The following is a 22,600-nucleotide window of genomic DNA, read 5'->3' as shown; positions in this document are numbered from 1 at the left end:
TTCCTATCTCCCTTGCCTTTTGTTTCTCTTCTCCTCTCTGCTATTTCTAAGGCCTCGTTGGACAGCCACTTTGGTTTCTTACATTTCCGTTTCTTTGGGATGGTTTTTGTTGCTGCCTCCTGTACAATGTTACGAGCCTCCATCCATAGTTCTTCAGGCACTCTGCCCACCAAACCTAGTTCCTTAAATCTGTTCTTCACTTCCACTGTGTATTCATAAGGGATTTGGTTTGGATTATACCTGAGTAGCCCAGTGGTTTTTCCTACTTTCTTCGGTTAAGCTTGAGTTTTTGTAATAAGAAGCTGATAATCAGAGCCACAATCAGCTCCAGGTCTTGTTTTTGCTGACTGTATAGAGCTTCTCCATCTTTGGCTGCAGAGAATATAATCAATCTGATTTTGGTATTGACAATCTGGTGATGTCTATGTGTAGAGTCGCCTCTTGTGTTGTTAGAAAAGAGTGTTGGTGATGACCAGCTTGTTCTCTTGACAAAACTCTATTAGCCTTTGCCCTGCTTCGTTTTGACCTCCAAGGCCAAATTTACCTGTTGTTCCTTTTATCTTTTGACTCCCTGCTTTACCATTCCAGTCCCCTAGAATGAGAAGAACATCTTTCTTTGGTGTCAATTCCAGAAGGTGTTGTACTTCTTCACAGAATTGGTCAGTTTCAGCCTCTTCAGCATTGGTGGTTGGTGCATAAACTTGGATTACTGTGATGTTGAAACGTCTGCTTGGATTTGTATTGAAATCATTCTATCATTTTTGAGATTGTATCCCAGTACAGCTTTTCCCACTCTTTCATTGACTATGAGGGCCACTCCATTTCCTCTATGGGATTCTTGCCCACAATAGTAGATATGATCATCGTCTGAATTGAATTCGCCCATTCCCATCCATTTTAGTTCACTGACACCCAGGATGTCAATGTTTATTTTTGCCATGTCCTGTTTGACCACATCCAGCTTACCAGGGTTCATAGATCTTACATTCTAGGTTCCTATGCAGTATTTTTCTTACTAATTTGTCTTAGTAGCTCTTACATTTTGTTTGGTCGTTATTTTTTTGTTTGTTTGTTTTTATGTTATTGCTTTATTGCTGTTTCTGGAAACTGTCCAGAGTGGCCTTGGCAGCCAGTTGGGTGGTATAAAAATCAAGTAAGTAAGTAAGTAAGTAAGTAAGTAAGTAAGTAAGTAAGTAAGTAAGTAAGTAAGTAAGTAAGTAAGTAAGTAAGTAAGTAAGTAAGTAAGTAAGTAAGTAAGTAAGTAAGTAAGTAAGTAAGTAAGGTAGCCATACAGAGTATCAGCTGTATGTTAGGCCTCCAAAGCTTCCCACAGATGTGTAGTAACAACCCCAGAAATTACCTTTGTTTCTGAGCAGCTAAGAAAGACCAGTGTTCAGGCTCTAGCATGCCAGGTCAGAGACACAGCTGATAGCAAGGGCTTTTGGGACATTAGTCCGAAGACTAGATAGATACTGTGGCTTTGCACTATTTTAGTTTATAGAACTTCGTCATCAATGAGATGAAAGTTTCCAAAATGACCATGCCCCTTTATTTAATCTCTTCCTCCTCGGGGGGGAGGGGTTCATCCTTGGATTTTGCTTTGGTCAACTGCAATAAGGTGGCCAGATCAGCAGTTTCCCATTCCCTGAATTTTCAGGGCCCAAACCCTTGAGACAAGGGGGCATAAGAAAGACCAAGCCTATCCCTGCATTACTGCACATTACCTACTGCTTTTTAAACAACTGTGCGAATGGGGGGGGGGGAGAATATTGTCTCACTTGCTGGCCCCAACACCTTGCAACTGTCGACAGTTCTTGTGCTGTGCTGAATAACCAGCATGGCATAATCTGCCATAAAGCAGAAATATTCAGATCATGCCTAAATAGCCCCTGGCTGTTTTGTGCAGTTCCTAGGATGTGCCACTATACTTTAAAACTAGGTAGGATGATGCAGAAGTCGGTATTAGCAAGGCCTAACAATGCAGCTGGAGCAAACATTCCTATAAGATTGGAAGGCAATTCTGTTATGCATACGGCACCAAGCAGAAATACCAAGCTCCTTACCCTCAACCTGCTTCTTGCTCTTGGTATTTGGGGTGCAGAAACACTTTTAGAAGAAAACGTAGGTTGTTTCATCTTTCCATGGCATAACTGGGCAGACCAGCCCTGAAAGAAACTGCTACGGGAGGCTCCACTGCCTGGCTCTGCCATCGTCCAGTTACTAAAATCTTGTATTCTAAGGGTTGGATAGATAGTGCATATTTTAGTCATTTTCGACAAATTATACTGATGTTCAGGCTTCTCAGTCCTAAGTATTAATTAGTCGTATTCAATTCACAATTGACAACTGACTGACCACTGAATATTTTATATTTTCAGCTATAACTCTCAACTGCCCATAATACAGCTTGTGCCATCTTTTGTAATGTAAGTGCAGCATTTAAAGTCGCCTTGAAAGTAATTATGGGGTGTGGCCTCAGTAAATGATGGAAGATGGATATCAGAGATTGTGTGTGATCTTGTTCTTTGCCTTCTGCGGTTGCCTTATGCTCAGCAGTGAATATTTGTTTCTTTATGCTTTTCATGTATTTAATTCCTACCCTGTTTTTCCCCCTGTAGACGCAGTAAAGGCACCTCACAAATAATTTGAAACTACAAATATTAAAATAGTTAGAGTATCTCCTGTAAAATTCCTTCATCAACAGCTGTTTATGTGTTAAAAGCTGCCTTAAATGAAAGGTCTTTGCTTGCTGGTGGAAAGACGACATGAAAGACGGCCAGCCTTGTCTTCCAAGGTAGGGAGCCCCACAGCCCAAAGGAGTCACCAAAAAGGCCCTGAGTTCCATGTCCACACCAAACAGATCTGTGAGGGAGGCAGGGTCAAGAAGAAGGCCTCCACTGGAAATCTTTAGTGTGATGGCTGATATGGAGAGAGATTCTCTGAAATAGCCTGGACCCAAGAAATTTAGGGCTTTGTAGCTTGAAACTTTGACCTCTTCCTGGAAATAGTTTGGCAGCCAGTGAAGCTGTCGTAGTGAGATGGTTCTGTTCTTCCGGTAAATAGCACTGGTCAGATGTCTGGATGCACTATACAGTATTGGGCCTGCTGAAGTTTCTGAATGGTTTCCAAAGGCAGCATAGAGAGTGTTTTGTTTTGGGTTTTTTTTGAAAAAAATATTTTTGCATAAAATTGACCAGTAGAGGGCACATGGGGATTTTTCCAAAGGAAAAAGTTGTGTAAGAAAAAAAATGGGTATGGGGGTTATAAATATGCATCCCTAGCTGTACTTTAAAAATGCTCCGTATTTATTTCTTCAGGTTGAATATGAAGCTTTAAAACGCTTATATATACACAGAGCTAAATTCAATTGTTATAGGGCATGACGGGCAGGATCTAAATGTCCTCTTTTGCCAAGATAGCAGCAAACGTTGCTTAGAAGAAAAAGAATTTGATATTGGGAACTGGCTGCCAGCCAGTACTAAAAATCCAAGCTTCTAGTTTTTTTTATTAACCAACAGCAATATCAGAAAAAATAAACAGCCTCAGCAAAATGGCACAACGCCATATGTTGAAATTAAGAAGGAATCTCCCCATATACCACGTTCTCCTAGCCAGTTATCTTATTGCCTGCTGTTGGTTGCTGACTGTAGCACAACCTCACTTCTATAAAGCTCCACAATTGAATAATTCTCCTGGTGAGCTACATTCATAGTGTTCCAATTGAGTTTCAAAGGCCCATTTCCATATATTCAAACTTTCTCATAGGACCGATCATATTGGGGTGCTGCATCAGAACAGTAGTCTCCCATGTGAATTTTCATACACAGGAAACCAGCAGGGACAAAGCATAACAAATTCACAAATGGCCCAAATGAAGCAAACCTAAAACACTTTTGAGCTGTCTCGACTGTAAATGTAAGTTCAGCATGTGCTTAAATTACTCCCACCACACATCTTTCCTACCAAGTCAACGAGGCTTGATTTCTAGCAGCACAGACTACAGCTTGGATCTCATTCAAATTTAGTCCAGCATTAATTTCTGTGTCAGTTTATTCTTGGCAATGACTAAATTATTCTTCCAGCAAATTTCGTACAGCCCCTTCAAGACTTTCTCTCTCTCTCTCTCTTTCGTTCTGTTTTCATTCTTGGCTTATCTCTATCATATTTCATGCCCCATGCTTCTAGGGAGGGAAATTCAATATTGAAGAACAAAGTAATCCAGGGCTTTCCTTCATTTCTGTCCTTTATATCCTAGGGCTGTCCCAACTCAATGACCCAGTTTTCGATTGTGTTGCATTTGGCTCTTGCTGGCTGCAACCAGCCTGGCTAATCCTTTTTCTGCCTTCTTATCACTCATTCTTGTAATTTGCTTCCCCCACCTTTAATTTTTGTCTATTCTACCTTCTCAAGCTCCCAGAGTGTATTTCACCCCCTTAAGAGGCTTGATGCTTCTCCTTATGCTCTTTCATTCAGGTTGCTGGTCAGAAACACAAAGCCATGGCCAGGGGTTAGCATCACATCTTGACAGTAAACATTGCATTTTTCTCATCAGGCAAGAGAGAAATTCCACATTTTCCAATAAAAGGCTATGCCCCTTGAAGATTGCCATTACTGATAAGGAAGAGTAGAAAATGAACCTCTAAATTGGTCATACGAAATAAACCACTATCTTCTCAAACTTTTCACCATAATGCTAATCTCACTTTCCCTCCGTAATGCTAATCTTCTGAGTTAAACTGACTTGAATCTCATAACAACTGTGTGGAACAAAATAAATCAATTCCCCAGAGGGAAAAGGAACCCATCACAATGTCATCTTTTTAAGATAATAGAGGAAGAAAAGACATGAATGAGTATTGTTAGCATGCTTACATGAAATGCAGTAATGTTTGGAACATTATTCTACAGTAGCACTAACACTAAAAACATGGCAATATCATAGGCACACCAAATGCGTAAAATCATATATTACTGTGTAAATACTCGGGGGGGGGCAGCAGGGACAGGACTTTGAAACACATACCACTTTTATTCTGCTGATTTTGCAAACTAACCTGAATAATATTAGCAAATTAGAAATCAATTTGTGGATTTAAGATTCCTTATTCTAAACAAAAGCAGTTCTCAAAATGCAGGCACCAACCATGCATAAGGTCATTGCTACCAGGAAACAGAGAATCGCTACCCATCTCTCTAAATATATACAAGCAAAAAGAAAGAGGGCAGCATTGATCCTCCTCTTCCCACAAGAGACTTTGACCAGGGATTGATCTTTAAGCAGCTAACAGGATTTTCTCTTCCTGGTGGAGGACAGGCTCTATGAGAATGAACTAAAGCAATTTTGTGACACTCAGTACGTGTTTTTTAATACAGTAGTTATTTGGAGAAATTATATGAGAAAGGAAGATTTCGGTATAAAGTTTGATAGGCTGGCAGAGAATACATGCTGGCTGTTTTTTAGGGATTGCCTGCAGATTGTGACCACATAAAGACTCATAAAGGGAGACTGCATCTCCCTTTATGAGCCTGCCCGGATTTAAAGATCATCAGGAGAGGCTTTTCTCTTGGTCCCACCATCCTCACAGGTGCATTTGGTGGGGACTCCGTCATTACACCCAGACTCTGGAACTCCCTCACACTGGAGGCTAGGCTTTGCTGTCCTTCCACATGCAGGCAAAGATCTTTCTCTTCAAACAGACTTTCCTTAAGTGACTGGCTGCCTAAGAGAGGTTTCAAAATGGGATGGTTTGTATTTTTGTTGCTTTTAAATCTGTTTTAATAACATTTTTATCTAACATTTTTAATATAATGTTTACTTGATTATTTTAAAATAGTTGAGTAATTTACTGTTTTTACCCTTTAATATTGTGTTGTTAAGTATATGAGCTACCAGAGGTTCTTTTTAAGGAGAATGAAGGGGTAAAAATATTTTTAACTAATAAATGTGTTTCTACTTGTTAGTGAGACTACAGGAGCCTTCTGGTGCTGTGGTTAAACTGCAGTACTGCAGTCAAGACTCTACTCACTACATGAATTCAATCTTGGGCACACATAGCTGGCTCTAGGTTGACTCAAGCTTCTCTTCTTTCAAGGTCAGTAAACTAATTACTCAGCTTGCTGGGGGGCAGGGAGAGCAATGTGTATCCTCCATAATTGTAAACCGCCCAGAGAGTGCTTTAAGTACTACGGGGCAGTATATAAGCAGCACACTTTAAAGTGTTCTGCATAAGTGTAACTTTTGGGGAAACATTTGTACACTCAAGAGTCTTTGGGAGCTTTTGACCAGGAGCTTATATACAGGGAAAGTAAACTGTGCGTTCTGTGTGGGATTGGTGGGAGAGACAAGAGAGGGTGAGGTTGTGCCTATTGGCATGAGAAGGATTATTTGTTTGAGCTGTTTGAACTCTTTTGTGTTTGTGACTCTTTGTGTGATTGCAGCTGCTGGTTCTGCTCTAAGCACATGGTGCTAGGAGAAGGGGCTATGTCCGAGAGGAAGTGAGTCATTGACTTGGTTGAGGGATGAGCTATCCAGCCTATGGCTGCGCTCAGAGGGCAGGGTAAGGAACAGAAGCACAGGTAAAAATCAAAGGAAATAGAAATAAAAGTGAAATTGCTGTAGAAAGTCTATTACATATTTCCTAATCAGACTGAGGATCTGGATAATGTCCTCTTAGATCAGAGTGCCAAACTTTTAAGGAGGAGAGACATTGTAATAACGGCAGAGCATTCTGGACTTTAGGAAAGGCACCTACAGTAAACCTAAGGTAATGTTGAGTCCTATCCTGCGGTCAGAAACACTCAAGAGAGAAGAGATGATGGAGGTGACTTTCTTAAGGGCCACGACACTACAAGCCACAAGCACAAATAATTCCTATGAGGAAAAAAGTGGGAAAGTAGGAGACACTTAATGGAAACTGGGGTTGTTACACAAGGAGCTTTCAGATAAGCTCAGATTTAAAGGGGAGCATGAATGAGAGTGTGGAGGGAAATATTCATGGGGGACCGAGGTGAGGCAGAGCTGCTGAACACCCATTTTGCCTCTTATTTCCTCCCAAAAGGAAAATAGTACTCAACCTAGAGCAAGAAGAACAAAGGAGAACGGGAGGGGACTGCTGGCCAAGACAGGCAAAGAAGTGGTGCAAGAAGATATAGCTGCTTTAAATGATTTCAAATTCCTTTGGCCAGACAAACAGCACTCCGGGGTAATAAAGGAACATGCAGATGAAATCTTGGAGCCTCTGTCTCTATTTTCAATGATTTTTGGAAAAAATATGAGGTCCTGGAAGACTGAAGGCAAACAAATGTCATCTACCTCTTTTAAAAAGTGGGTGAAAGAAGACCCAGGCAACAATTAGAAAAGAATACTGTGATTTCTAAGACCCAGCATGGGTTTCTCAAAATCAAGTCAAGCCACACTTTTCTTATCTCTTTTTTGACAGAGTTACAAGCTTGGTAGGTCAAGGGACTGTTGGGTATGCAGGTTTATCTTGATTTCAGCAGGGTTTTTCACAAGGTCCCTCGTAGAACTCCAGGAGCCAAGCTACTAAAATACAGGCTAGGCTATGCTACTGTTAGGTGGATTTGGAGCTGGTCTACAGGCTGCATTCAAAGAGTGCTCCTCAACGGTTCCTAATCATCCCAGAGAAAAATGACAAGTGGGGCACAACAGGGTTCTGCCCTGGCTCTGTGGTGTTCAAAGTCTTTATAAATTACTTGGATGAGGATGGGGGCGTGAAGGATGCTCATCAAATCTGCAAATGACATGAAACGGGGAAGAGTGGCTAATACTCCAGAAAACAGAAACAGGATTGGAAAACAACCTAAACAGACTAGAGAAATGAGCCAAAACTAACAAAATGAGCTTCAGAAGGGGAAAATATGAAGTTTTACATTCATGCAAGAAAAACCAGATGCACAACACCTGGCTTAGCAGTAGTCCATGTGAAAAGTATCTAGGTGTCTTAGTGCAGAGGTTCCCAACTCCCAGTCTGTGGCCCAGTGCCGGTCCGTGGCCTGAGCCAGACCGGGCCGCGGAGACAGAAATCCCACTCTCCACCCACACTCACCCCTACACAGCTGATTCGTGCATGCACACGCACTCCACTGTGCCCATGCGAGTGCTGCACTGCTGTTTCCGCATGCGCACAAGCGCTCCCAGACAAGGGCCACGCTGCCGTTTGTGCATGCACACGAGCACATGCTCGTTTGTGCAAGACAGCACGTGTGCTTGTTCGTGCATGTGGATGAGCGCAGGGATGCCTTGCCTTCCCCAGCCGGTCCCCGGGGTGAAAAAGGTTGGAGACCCCTGTCTTAGTGGACAACAAATTTTACAGTAGACAACAGTGTGACACAGTTGCAAAAAAGCAAATAAAATACTTAATTGCATCAACAGAAGGATAATTTCCAGAAGCAATAGTATGGTTCTATTCTGATCTTTTGCACATGTCATCTGGAATACTGTGTCCAGTTTTGATAAAAGTGTGGTGAAGCTGAAACATGTTCAGAGGAGGGCAAGCAGGATAGTAAAAAGGTCCAGAAATCAACCCCTAAGTGATGGCGAAGCTATAGCACACGTGCCACAGCTGGCACACAGAGCCCTCTCTTATGGACACACGAGCCATAAGTCGTCATTGAGAAATACTTTCCCGTCCTCTGATCCCAGATTTCGGCACTCCCCTCTGCTGGTGCAGTGGTCCAGCAGAGGGGTACAATGGTGACCATGACCAGTCTAGCCCAATGGGGGAGTGGAGGACCAGTAAGTATTTATTTGTTAATACCACCCATAGGGGGGAAAAAAGAAAAAAACCCCAAGCATTTAACCTTTGCAGTGCAAGAGCAATTGTTTTTTTCTAAACTAAAACTTCAGCATTCGGGTTTTAATTGAAGTATTAGCACTTTGAAATAGATAAGTTGATTTTGTGTTGCAGTTTGGGCACTCAGGCACAATGAAAAAGGTTCGCCAGCACCGCACTAGGCGCTCAGAGGCAGTCACTGCTCTCAGACAGCAGATTTTGCAGTACCAGTATATTTTTGCCATCTATCTATGGCATGGATTCACATGAATTTTAATGTATGCTCATCTCCAAATCATTGCCCATCTCCATTTCCTCTATTATGGCACTGGCATGAGAGGTTGGACTGGAAGCTTCTTTGAAGTGGCATATTTTCTCCCCACTTGTACTCTGCAAGGAGCTGTCCATGGCGTGCTCATGGGGTTGATGATGAGGCTTTCCAGGTGTCAGAGAATGAGCTGCTGTGCCAAGAAATGGCTGGGCTCCCCTGAATCTCCAGGCCAGGCAAACAAATGTGAGGAGCAGTGGTGGAAGGGAAGGACCGAGTCTCATTTATTGCGGAGTGGCCATAGTGTTTGGGTACCCAACTCCAACCCTCTCCATATGGCACCAGGGCTCACTGGCTTCCTGTGTCTGTCCAACACGACACATAATATACTTGCTTAGGAGCTCAGACAGGGAACTCACAATGCCTAGCTCACCTCCCCCACACTTGCATGGAGAAATATTATGTTCCCAATTCCTGTGACATCACAAGGCCCCACACCATGACTTCACAAAGACCCACTCCAGGCATTGGGTCCCAGAAATAATGAGGGGATGGGGAAGATAATCCTGTGACAGCCCCCGACAAACAAGACAACACTTCAAAACCATTCCAGAAAATTCTTTATTGGTGTTGGAAAAGAGGCAAAACGGGTATCCTCAGTGGAGAAAGCAGCCTGGTTCAGCTCCAGCAGGATGCCTGCCTTCTGGTCCCTCGCATCCCCCTGGGGAAGAGGAAGCTTCGGGCCCTGCAAGAGAAAGAGAGAAGAGAGAAAAGCAACTAAGGGGTGAGCTCGTCCACTGCCGTCGACCAACTTCAACCAAGGCGTATCCACCAACCAATGTTCTGGCAAATTCATCCCGAAGTTCCGCCTGCCAACATCCACTGGCTTCCACCAGGAATATCCACCCTTTTCATCTCTTCCACTCCACTTCTGAAGCCAGCCTCTACCAGCTCCCGAATACTTGGGTCACACATACACCCCGGCGACATCCCCATGGAATGCCAGTCAGCCCATTCACACATTCACACACACACACCAGCCGCCACCACCCCGACACACACACACACCTTCACTCCACCAGCCATTCACACACACGCCTGGGCTTCTATCCACCGATATCTACCAATCTTCCACCAGCTGGTTTCAGGAGGCTAATGTCACCCGGCTTCATCCGCCAACCTCCACCGGCCTCCGCCTTGTGGCCTTACCCAGCTTCCGCAGGGAGATTCCACCACTTCTGTCTGGCAACATCCACTGACTTCCCCTCAGTCCATCAGCCAGCTTCAAGCCACGGATCTCAGCCAGCCTCAAGCTGTTAACTCGCAAGCCCACTTAGCAAGTTCACCTGCTTTTGCGAGAGAACCTGCCTTGGGCAGAAGGGCTGGGTCCCCTGCAGCCACTGCCGCTCTCTCTGCCGGACTGCCCTTTGCCCATTAGTCTCCCTTCTGGTCTCCTGCCCTGCCCAGCAAGCCCCTTTTATCTGCCAGCAGAGAGGAGGGGTCCCTGTGAGGTCACAAAGACCAGGAGAAAAGGGGTTGGGTTCCCAAGGTGGCAGCAGCAGCACCCTCGGGATTGGCTGAGTCCTGAAGATGTCAACAATCCCTTTGATCATGTGATTCACCCACAAAAACCTGCATTTTGCATTTTTTTAAATTAGTGGCCTAATAAAAGGGAGCCTGAGACCATACGAGGTATTGTTATTGTTGAAGAATACATAGCATGGTCTCTCGCTCCCTTGGTTGGCCAGTTCTGGTGATATAGGTGAAAATATATATTCTTGGATTTTGCTCTTTTACCATGCTAGTTATTATTATAGTGTTCACTACTATCCACAGTTTTCAGCATCTGTGGGGGGTTGTAACCCATTGCCTGCAGACATGGGGTTGACTGTGTGGAGGGATGCAATGGCGACCATAACCGTCTAGCCCAATGGGGGATTGGAGGACCAGTAAGTATTCATTTGTTAATACCGCCCATAGGAAAAATTTAACCCTTGTGGTGCATGAGCAGTTGTTTTTTCTAAACTAAAACCTCAGTATTTGGGTTTTAATTGCAGCATTGGCACTTTGAAATAAAAAAGTTGATTTTGTGTTGTAGTTTGGGCACTTGGGCTCAAAAAGGTTCACCATCACTGCCCTATGAGGAAAAAGGAGAGGGCATGAAACAATAGATTCAAATTACAGGAAATGGGGTTTTGCCTAACCATTTGGAAAAACGTCCTGACGGTAAGAGTTGTTCAACAGTGCAATGCACTGGCTCAGAAAGGTCGTGGGTTCCCCTTTGCTGAAGGATTTTAGGCAGAGTTGAGATGGTCACCTGCAAAGGATGTTTTAGCTCTCAATTTTCTGCTGTGGCAGAGGAGGAACCTGATGACCTTTTGTGGAATCCCTTCCAGTTCTAAAGTTCTATGAAAAGACATACGAAAAAGGCTTGCAGCAATGATATTTAACCAAGGTAGCAGGACCCAATTACTATTCCAGTTTGCTTATTTGTCATAGACAGCCATGTTATCCTACCGACTGGCCACATCATAGATGAGCACTGAAAAATTTTATGAATTAAAACTCATACTGAACTACTATTGATTATTAAATGTTTGTAAGTAATCTGAAATCTGTTATATTCAGTTTAGAGAAGTACTGTAAAGAGCAATTTCAGATGGGATGATTTAGAAACTAGGCTTAGTTGCAAAAAAGGGGGGGGGTTAAAATTATCTAAGCAACAGTGTATATGAGTACAGTGGCACCAAGTGGATTTAAGGAGCCTTCAGATGAGGGTTATGCTACTTACCTGTCTTTGCACATATCCCTACCTTTGCTTTATGTAATGAAAAAACTCTTTCAAGATGGTACCATTCCTCAAAGAAATCTCACAGATGAATTGTTTTAAGCCAGCTGAGGAATGGTGAATATCTTTTCCCAGAGGGAAAAAGAAAGATAGTAGCTATGACAACAATCTGTAAACCACAGCCCAGTGGGGAACACTAGTTTTCTGCTGCCAATTAAATGGATACAAGATGTGTGTTAAAACAAAAGTGCTTTATTACAAAATATTTTTTCAACAGTTACAGAAATACCATTAATATAACCCTTGCCCAAATATTTAAAGAAGCAAACTTTAAAAAATTTTTTAACCCTAATAGTTGTCAAAAAGAATTGTGAAACCTGAGCACTGATACAGATAAAACATCATTTTCCTTCACTGAAAAATGCATGTGGAGAAGCACATGTGAAAATATCACAAGATAGATAACTTGAGGAAGAGTGGATCTTCCACTCACAACCCATGCAAAATAAAAGTGGGTTTTTATATGCGTGCATTTGTTGTTTTCAGAGTAAAGGGGGGGGGGGAAGATCATTAACTCATGTCAGAGGTCCACTGTAAACATAGTAGCCTTTTTAAAATTTGCAATGAGCTGAACAACTAAATCAGAATCTCAGACATACAAAAGTGCAAAGGCAACAGGAACCAAAGAGTATAAACAGATGGTTGCTTGGCATTAGGCTCTCACTGCAGATCCCCAACCACCCACGGTTGAGTGGATTTCTTCTACAGGAGGTCTCACAATCCATGAAGTTTCTGTCCTCCTTTCCTTCCATGCTAGGTTATCCGGAGGGAGTTCATCATCTAGCCGATCAAACTCATGAAGGCGAAAACGAGTTGCCAATTGGTTCACCATTCTTTTGAGGGCAAGAAATGCAGAAATGACCTGGAACACCAGGAAGATGACAAAGATGATGTTCACTGCTCGTTCCAGTGGCTGGATCTTCAGACCGTCATTTAAAAGCAGGAACAGAATTAAGGGCAACTGCAAGAGAAGGCTCAGGAGCCAAAATCCAGCAAGTTCAGGAACCTGTGAAGATGAAGAGTTATCAATATACTGTCATTTTGATAGCTCAGAATGACATCGAAACTCTACTGGTCAGAATTTCTACATTAGTACAGATACTAAAAATGATGAACGTAAAGCCTCAGATTTCAGCAGAAAGCATCTCAGTGCCACATCACAAGATTTTTCTATCCCATCAATACTGTACTGTTCCCCTCTGTAGAGACGTCTTGCAATATTGTTGCTGTCAGAACAATCCTATCAACAGAATGAAGTGTCATCATCAGACTTTTCAGTCAAACATCTAAGCCAGATGTCATTCTCTGTATCATTCCAAAGACAGCGAGAAAATAAGAGAACATGAACAGAAATGGGGTGCAGTAGAAGGAAGAAATCACGAGTTGCTTGCTTTTCTCTTTGAACAGGAAATACTGTATTTTAGCTGTTCTGAACAGCAGCAGAGGGAAAATTATACTGATCATTTCTCATCTGCCTCACTCTGTGTTCATAGTTAGTCTGAGGAGTCTTGTGGCACAATGGTTAAACTACAGTATTGCAGTAAAGATTCTGTTCAGGATCTGAGTTCAATTCTGGGTGCAGGTAGCTGGCTCAAGGTTGACTCAGTGTTCCATCCTCCTGAGGTTGGTAAATTGAGTACCCAGCTCATTTGGGGGGCAATGTGTAGCCAGCATGATTGAACTGTGCAGAGACTGAATTGTGCAGAGAGAGCTTTAAGCACTGTGGGGCTCCATATAAGCAGCACACTTTGCTTTCTTTAGTAATAGTGTAGCAGTAGTAAGTGCTGGTCATGTAATGCTTTCCAGAATAGGAAGACAGAATTTACAGAGATAGAAAAAGTCAAAAAGTCCACAGTTGAATCAGGAAGAAGCAAATATATATAACATTTATTTCATATATTTTATTTTATATATAATAAATAAATAATTAAAAAAAATTCCCTAATCACTGGCCATCCTTAAAATCCGTATGAATGTAACCTGACATATACAATCTGCTACAATTTTGTTACTAGCTTAGGACAGTATACAGTGTACTCTGCACATGAGCACAGACATTCCTTTCAGTAATCTAAGACCAAGCCTTATACAAAAGACTGACTAACTTCAGATGTTGGAACTGTAGATACTGTTTCAGATCAGAGAGATAATTCTGTCTATCTTAGAAGTTATGTTCCATCTTGGCTTCCTTCCAAGTAAATATCCACAATTAAGCCCCAAAGTCTAAATCAGGAGTGTCCAACCTTTCACCTTCCCTGGGCCACATTAGAAGATGAAAATTTGGTTTGGGCCGCATGGGGGGGCAGCCCTAGCCGTCCTCCGCAGCCCTGCTCCAAGCGCGCTTACTGGCAGCTGCGATCTCAGACAGCAGAGGCTGCCAGCTTCGACTCTGGCAGCTTTATGGGGCCGGGAGGGAGTCCACCTATTGACGGGGATGGCGCAATGCAGTCACGCAGCCCCCCTCTCCCCTCCCCTCCCACTCATTCCTTCCTTCCCTCTCTCCCCCTCTACTGTTGTGACATGCCCCGGCCACATTCCAGCCGCAAGTGCCGGCAGTGTAACTTGAAACTTTGGAATTTCTTTAAAAATAAAAAATTGCACTGGGCCGCATTACGAGCTGACCTGGGCCGCATGCGGCCCTCGGGCCGCAGGTTGGACAAGCCTGGTCTAAATCATATTTCTCATTCAACAAGTGTAGTTCAGATCCTTGGCCTACATTATTTATATTTTCTTCAACATTTCATAACTTTAGCACTGTATTTATCAACCTTCAGCATCTATATAAAGGTAGAGGTAAAGGTTCCCCTTGGCAATTTTTGTCCAGTCGTGTTCAACTCTAGGGGCCAGTGCTTATCCTCATTTCCAAGCCATAGAGCCAGCGTTTTTGTCCAAAGACAATCTTCTGTGGTCACATGGCCAGTGCGACTTAGACACGGAACGCTGTTACCGTCCCACCGAGGTGGTCCCTATTTATCTACTTGCATTTGCATGCTTTCAAACTGCTAGGTTGGCAGGAGCTGGGACAACGCGACAGGAGCTCACTCGCATGGATTCGATCTTACAGCTAAAGATCTACAGACCTTACAACACAGAGGCTTCTGCAGTTTAACCCGCAGCGCCACCACGTCCCTCTTATAGTGTTATAGCATCTATATAGTGTTCTACAATTATTAATCCTTAGCATGAAAGTGTATTTCATTTACATTCTCTTGCTAATCTTCACAATAGCCATGCAAGTATGGTTAGTGGCATTACACTTACATATTAAAGTACAAATTATAGCAACTGAAGCCAGGAGGATAGTGGTTGTACTGAATCTTTGGCTAAGGAGGGATATGAATCAGAGACTTTCTGGTTTCTTACCCTCTCACCTACACCTGGTCATCAGACATCTACATATAAGTCGTGTATGTCAAAAAGGACAATTTGGACAAACTCTGTAAGAGTTTAAACAGAATGCTGCCCTGGTCTTTCATCTCTGTGCCCAGTTATTAACTTCCCTGTCCTTTGCTTCTATGGACTATAAAGGATATGAAGCAAACATACCTTCTCCTGCAAATTTCCCATGTATCCTAGGTACAGACGGATAATCTCAATCAGAGATGTTAATATAATGACTGTCACAAGGATGAACTTGTAGTAATCTGGTAAAACTGGATACTAAAATCGAGAAGGGAGGGAAAAATTATTATTGTACTTGAACAAGGTCTTACATAGTTTTCTTAGAAGCCACATCACACAGAGAACCTAAATGTTCACACTTACCTGCTTCTGATTCCAACTGCAACAAACCCTATTTCCAGTCAAATAGGTCTCTGTGGAAATCTTAATTAGCAATAATCATTTCTATTGTAGAGAGTAAGAAAGCAAGAATGGGCAAAGTGGAAATGTTTGGGAACTGGTATTCTTGAAGACTTACCTTCAGCTGCAGCATGACTACACTGCTCACCCACCAAAAAGGGAAAAAGAAAAGGTTGAAATAGAGGGACATCTGTAAAGGCAAACTGGAGACTATTTCATTATCTAGAAAGACAAAAAGAGGAAACAACTCTATCAGCCACTAGAGAGGCATTCTCTTCTACATGCTAGTGGCTGCAATCCTATGTACAGTTTACATCAGGATAAGTCTCCAATATGTGAAAGAGATGCTTCTGAAGAACTGCCGTTCCACATGCCATGCTCAATCATCTAAGTATATTTTGACTTCTCAGGTACAGAACCAGCAGTAAATGTACTCAACATTAGTTCTCTTCCCCACACCCAAACCAAATAAGGCACCTTCTTGCTTGAGTCAGAAAGACTGACATTGTGGGTACTCTGCTGTAGAGGCTTCCTTTGTCTAAAGTCAGCCATCTTGGTCACACAAATAAGACAGGTAAGCAAAAGGTGTTTAAATGTGTTCTACATTTTAAAGAAATTAATTCTCTGTGTGTGGTGGTGTAAAATAATGGCCATCCTACAATTAAAAAGCTTTTCATTGCATTAAATCACCCGCAACTCCTTTATGGTCAAATCATCCTCATTCTACTCCTGAAATACACATTGGGGACTAAATGAAAGCTAAACTCTTAACTAATGAGTGCCACCAAAGAGCCATCTGGAAACAGATGCAAAACGCTAGTGTTTTTATTTTGAGAGGAAAGAAGTTGACCAGAAGGGGATAAGTGATCCTACGGTAAATAGCAATCTTTTCTCCTGCTGCTTCTGAGACTGGAAAGAAACAGGGGACAAGGACTTCCCTCCCAGGAAGGCCCCAGTCCCCTCTTCCTCCTCCTCTCTTTGCTGCTGCATGTCTTCTGAGTTTTGATACTGGGGACAGGTGGACAAGGCTGCCAGGAAGAAAAAGAAGTGGCTATTCCCAAGCTACCCTCTTTTGCTTACAGACACTGACAGGGTATACTGTACTGGGCCTGCCTACGGTTTGAACAGCTACCTCTCCTTGTTCACTCACACAACTGAAGTTCCAGGGAATTCATTTGCTTTCCCTGGTCTATAAGAAGGGAGAAAAATCTGTAAGCCAATAACGCTGGGAGAAAAGGTTTGCTCTCTCTCTCTCTCTCTCTCTCTCTCTCTCTCTGTGTGTGTGTTTTAATGCCCTAATACCCATCTTCTCCCCTCTCACCGCTGCCAGAACTCACTGATCCAGTACAAATGCTGCATGTATTCTTCAAGTAGTAAAGCAAATTAGTCCTATTCATTTATTAAGGAAGGACGCTCATGGGGGATACATTAGCCCAATTGGTACCCTTTCCCTCTTCAGACAGTCACATTTCTGTGTTCAATGTGATAAAGAGATCCAGGCTAGAGTGTTTCCTTCAATGCATGTGTGCTCCACACATTCTTAATAACTGAGTAAGGCTATTATCTGTCTCATTTTCACACTTTTATGCATGTACATGTTATATTACAAACACTAGCTATGGGTCTGCTACCTGTGACATTGTGTACACTCCCTCCCTGTGACATCACATTGACTTGTCCCTGGTGTCAGTTTTGGCCTGGAACATCAAAGTACAGTATGGTACAGTATGTGAAGCTGCTGGAGCTGACAACTTAATTCACTCACACTTTGCATCTGCCTGCTTACTCACAGCAGGTATGGGGTGGATAAAGAGTGAATGCATGAGATAAGAATGAGCAAACAAAAAGCATCTGTGCTCTCCTGCCTCACTGGCTGGTGTAGAAGACTGTGCTAGTTGGGCCTAATTGCCATCATCATGCCATCCCAGAGGGAATGAAGTAACCGCTCCTTCTGTGGTTCACACCCCTCACCAGGGATTATGGTGCACTGGCCAGACGAGAAGTGTAAACCAACATCAGGAAGAAGGGGCTGCCTGTGATTTCTCGCTGGGTGTAACTGTTCAGTGGTTTAGGTCTCCATCTGTGGAGCCAGAGATTGAGAGATGGATTCCCCACTGTGACTTCTTGACAAGGGCTGGACTGCATAATTCATAATGTCAGCATTGCAGTTCTAAGATGATGATGGTGGTGGTCATCCTAATCCTCCATGATGTGGTATTGAGCAACAGTTGAACAAATGAGACAGAAGAACAACCTTGAATAAGTTCCTTTGATACACTACAATTCTAAGAATCTGATGGCCGTTAGATGTATTAGCTGGTGGATTCTATCCCTTTTAGTCCAAAAAAAGCAACTTGCTACTGGTCGTTACTATTTTTCCCCACCTGCACCAGGAGCCAGGGTCACCCTTGGCACCTGGGGAGGGGAGTTTCAAAAAAAAAAAAAAGGCGCATGACTGGCTGACTAAGGGCCAGTGCTGCTGGGGGAGTGCGGGGGGGGAGGAGAGGTTTCCCGATTGGAACATATTCGGTCCGGCCCGACAGAGTATAAGGGGGGGCTCCCTCCGTCCTCCGTCAGCCTTCAGGCGGAGACCATAGTGAGCGCAGCAGCGGCGGCCACGACAGGAGCGCGCGGCCTTGCAGAACCCGGCGGGGCCGGGAATATCGGGCGCGCGGGGGACGAAGGACTCGCGTTCTCCCAAGGGCTCCTTAAGAGTCCCCCCTCCCTTCTTTGTGTGTCTGTGCGCACGCGCGGCTGAGAAGGGCTCAGGTCGGGCAAGACAAGGCTAGTGATATAGGTGGTGCGCCTATTCCCCCCCCCAAATCTGTTCGCAGGATGATAGTCCCGCCGCCATCTTTGCAGCGGACAAAATGCTTCGCGCCGCCCCACCCCTCACCGGGAATGTTGTCACGTTGATACTCTGGTCCAGTGCGGCTGGTGTCCGTGAAGACGGTTCGGCTGAAGCTGCTCAGGCGCCTCCTCACCGGCTCCGGCAGCGACATGGAGCCGCCAGAGACAAGCTCTCCTCGTTGCTGTTAACAACGAGGCGAGGCTCCAACCCCTTCACGCAGCTGCAGGCGGGCAGCAGAGTCGCCCAAAGAGGAGAGCAAGCACATCTACATTTCCGGTTGCCATTGTAGACACCCACACCTCCCAAAAAAAGCAGCTAGTGAGGCGTTAAAACTTTGCGCAAGAAGGCTGCCGGCTACTATTCCATTTCGTTGGCAAATAAGCAACTTGCAAGAGAACAAGCTTTGACAGCTCCCGGTTGGTTCTTTCATTTTTATTTTTATTTTTTAAAATGCTATCCAGCCGGCAAAATTTAAACCGACATTTTAGTCCCAACTTCAGATGATATGATTTATCACACAGAATGAAAAAAAAAATAGCTCTCATTGAGCCTTCGGAAATAACGGGAAAAAGAAAAGGACATATTTGGCAGGAGAATTATAGCGGACTATTGCTGAACAAATTTCTAAGATTAGCAACCTACACTTCTTTGAATTGCAGGGATCAAGCAGCACAGTTTTGGTTATATGTGGTTATTAAAATTAAATAATTAAATAAATATTTAAATAAACCTTCAGTTAATAGTGTGCTGCTATTCATCTCCAGGAAATGGCCTGGAAAAGGTAATTCTCTACTTACCCACCCCAGTTGGTGGGGTAGTCTGCAGTCTGGTGGTGACTGTCTGCCCCCCACCCCACTCTCCTGGCATGCCTGAGAAGGGTCCTGGAGCATGCCAGGAGGTTAATGTAGGTCGGAGGGAAGTTCACACCACTGCACTATGTTGCGGGTGGAGGAGAGATCACATCTCGGTTCCCCCCTCTGATAGAGGCTTTTTTCTGCCATTTAGCTGCCTTTAAAGAGGCTCAGTGCCAAAAAATGTGAAAATGCCAAAGGACCCAAATGAAGTGCAGCTGGTGATGCCAGAAGTGCTCTGAAGAAGCACAAGATGACTTGATGGAGATGAGCACGTCTAAATCAGTGCCAGAGGACAAGGGAAAAAACAGAAGTTCTGCGAGAAAACAAATTGACGTTAGACAGTCTTGCAGAAAGGTTCCAATTATTCAAGACTGGACGACATGGACTCTTCTATGATATAGGCACTGAAACTGAAACAGTGGAAGAAGGGTTTCTACCATATAGAAACATTTTTAGAGACATGAAAAAGCTAAACCATCAGGCTGAAATTATGTGTTTCCGTAAAGTTCCCTCCAACATAATGTGATGATAACGAGGATGAAGACCTTTGTAAATATGAATTGTATATACTGTATTTGGTGTGCGCACTTAATACAGTAAACTTATCTGTTCTCTCTCTGTGTGTATTTATCAAATGTAGTTATCTTTTGGGGGGCATAAAAGTTATACAGTGCAGTACATGGATTTTGAACTATAAAGCATCCCTAACCCCAGCACTGTTGAAAGAAGTGTAATTGGCAATCCCCTGCCTTCTCAAATTTCAGCCTTACCAAATAAGGAGGACCAAGAGAGTCCATCCCTAGTGTGCCCTCCCCGCCTACACCTGGATGTGAAAGAACTCATAGGACAGGAAGACACTGTTAAGGACATAGAAGGGTTAACCACGGGGGGGGGGGAAGCCTGGGAAAAGAAGGACAGTTGGAAGGAGAGCTTCTGGCAGGAAAGGAAGTGTATAAAGGAGGTATAGCCAATGAAGCAAGAGCAGAAGATTACTGGGGAGAAGAAGTGGATAGAGAGAAGGTGAGAACAGAGAAGGATTGGGTGGAAGTAGTGAAGGAAGGCCTTTGGACCAGGGATTGGGTGCATCTCAAAGCACCTAGAGAAGTGACTGAACTGGAGTGGAGGAGCCGCCTGGTACAGAAGCCTCCCCTGTTGGGGAGAGACAGCCAAAAGAGAGTGGCGGGAATGCAGGACTAGAAACAGAACAGAACATGCCCCCCTTACTGTGAGAGCAGTTCTGGGACAAGGGCCTTCCCACCCAAGGCCCATTAGGATCCAGATCAGAATGTCTGGGAAGTGAAAGAGGTCTGGGTATTTTACTGTACTTCTGAACAAGAAGGAATATGAAGCAGGACTAGTCAACTCATTTACCTCAAGCATGTTGTCACCCAACCAAGGGTTTGTTCACCCCATGGCCGGGGGATGTTGGAATTGTTTAAGTACCTGAACACCAACTGGAAAAGAGCTCCCAGAGGTTAGGTTAAAGTTGAATTAAACCCATTTTCTTCATTGATGAATAAACCAGATGAATTTAAAATGGAGATCTTGTCTAATGAATCTAAGAAAAAAGTCACCTAGGGGAGGAGGAAGAATATAACAACCCCAACAGCTAGATAGGATTGAAAGATAAGATCACATTTTGTTGCTCACCCATCAAAGCTAAAGCACAATGTTTATAGGATGCTGCAGTCACCATGGTTTGTCTCAAAAATATAAAAGGATTTCACATAAGGCTATTGGTGTTACTTTGTAGCTCAGGAGAGCCAGCTAATGCCTCTGGGCAATTTAGAATATGAAAAGTAAAAAGCAAAAAAGCAAAGCGTGCTGCTTATATACCACCCCATGTTGTGGCATCTTAAAAATGTACAAATTTCATTTGGCATAAGCTTTCGCAGACTGCATCCTGCCTCTTCAGATGCATGAAGCCTATAAACAAATAAATCTGAAACAAAACAAAAAATAGAGAACAAGAATATTGTGAGACTAAGAATTTCATTTCATTGTAAGTATGGCTTACAATTGCAGGTGCAATAAAGAATACTGTCCCATCACTAGTGTTGCAGTAAAATTCAACTGTCAATCCAGATACCTTCTGGGTGTGGCATAGGAGTAGAGATACTAATTTGTTCTTCACTTCAGGCAGCAAAATGTTTTGAGTCAGCTATGCTTTTTGGAAATCTGCTGCTGAGCCATAAACTTGCTATTCGTTATGACTACACATTTCTTTACTTTTGCTCTGCTTGTATAGTTTTAAGCAAAACATACATATTTAAGAGGAGCTACCATTATTATCAGTGAGACTTAACATCCATGTTACAAACATGAGAGTAAGCCACATTTAGTTCACTGGACTTACTTCTGAATAGGAAATAAAAATAGGCTTGTATACAGTATAGGATTGCATTTAGTAGTTTACAAATTGTGTTGAGCAGGGTACATGTTAACTCGACTTAAGCTCCTCATCAAAGAAGTATCAAATTCTTCAAGAAACATCTGGTTTATGAATTTGGGATATTGTGCTTCTGGACCCACAATACAAAAAGCCAGGAAATGGCCCAATATTGCTTCCAAGTATTGTGTTTGTGATGCCAACAGGAAAAAGGATAATTTACATAGGAAAGGGCAGCCCAAATCTTTACAACACCAAAGGCAGCAGTCAAGATGGTCTACAGCAGGGGTCCCCAACCCGCAGTCCACGGCCCGGTCCATGGCCTTCACAGGACCAGGCTGCAGAGACAATTCTCCCGCGCCCCACCCCCCCGCATGCACAGATGCCCTCACACTCGCCATGGACTCACGGACACATGCATGCCCACAACGCATGCAGATGCATGCACACACCCCTGCATGCATGGACGCACACATCCCCACACACGCTACCCACCCTCCCATGCATGCATGCATGCATGCACAGATGCCCCCCCGCACACATACTAAACTGGTCTGCTGTGTTAAAAGGTTGGGGACCACTGGTCTACAGGATGCCCTCTTGCACTAATTACCATTCACAAAGTGACACCACACAAAGGAAAATCTCAGAAACTGACTCCTTTTTTTCATCAGCTAAACACTTCTCGCCCAAACACAAAGTAATTATTGGCAGTTTTGCAATATATGTTGAAAGTAAATAAGTATAAGGAAGTACTTCAACAAACAATGTGGTTTTAAAATGGAATAATAAGAACT

At 43.4% G+C, this 22,600-nt stretch overlaps 1 protein-coding gene and 1 long non-coding RNA gene across 3 annotated transcripts; one reads left to right on the top strand and one right to left on the bottom strand.

Moving 5' to 3' along the window:
- Positions 1–5,967: 5,967 nt before the first annotated feature.
- Positions 5,968–7,857, top strand: LOC144583568 (uncharacterized). 2 transcript variants are annotated; one of them, XR_013537424.1, is made up of 2 exons: positions 5,968–6,092; positions 7,059–7,857. It is a non-coding gene; the product is annotated as an uncharacterized LOC144583568 (long non-coding RNA). The 2 variants fall into 2 exon arrangements; XR_013537425.1 differs by lacking the exon at positions 5,968–6,092 and adding an exon at positions 6,447–6,557.
- A 4,223-nt stretch (positions 7,858–12,080) lies between these two features.
- Positions 12,081–18,834, bottom strand: TMEM17 (transmembrane protein 17). The gene is made up of 4 exons (XM_020790583.3): positions 18,606–18,834; positions 15,828–15,931; positions 15,455–15,568; positions 12,081–12,914 (listed from the first exon to the last, which is right to left on the bottom strand). Exons 1-4 carry the CDS (start codon positions 18,709–18,711, stop codon positions 12,561–12,563), a joined length of 678 nt encoding a protein of 225 aa, XP_020646242.3. The 5' UTR covers positions 18,712–18,834; the 3' UTR covers positions 12,081–12,560.
- Positions 18,835–22,600: the final 3,766 nt, after the last annotated feature.

Source organism: Pogona vitticeps, chromosome 1 (assembly GCF_051106095.1).
Source record: "Pogona vitticeps strain Pit_001003342236 chromosome 1, PviZW2.1, whole genome shotgun sequence".
NCBI classification, from domain to species: Eukaryota; Metazoa; Chordata; class Lepidosauria; order Squamata; family Agamidae; genus Pogona; species Pogona vitticeps.
The sequence above is the reverse complement of the archived record's forward strand: the minus strand, read 5'-3'. Positions and strand labels throughout refer to the sequence as shown.

Excerpts from the sequence above, each read along its gene's own strand:
- TMEM17 (XM_020790583.3), bottom strand. The coding sequence starts at position 18,711 with ATGTCGCTGCCGGAGCCGGTGAGGAGGCGCCTGAGCAGCTTCAGCCGA. Across the intron at positions 15,932-18,605 it reads TCAACGTGACAACATTCCCG|ATAATGAAATAGTCTCCAGT; the intron begins GTGAGGGGTGGG and ends TTGTCTTTCTAG. Across the intron at positions 12,915-15,454 it reads TGGGAAATTTGCAGGAGAAG|GTTCCTGAACTTGCTGGATT; the intron begins GTATGTTTGCTT and ends TCATCTTCACAG.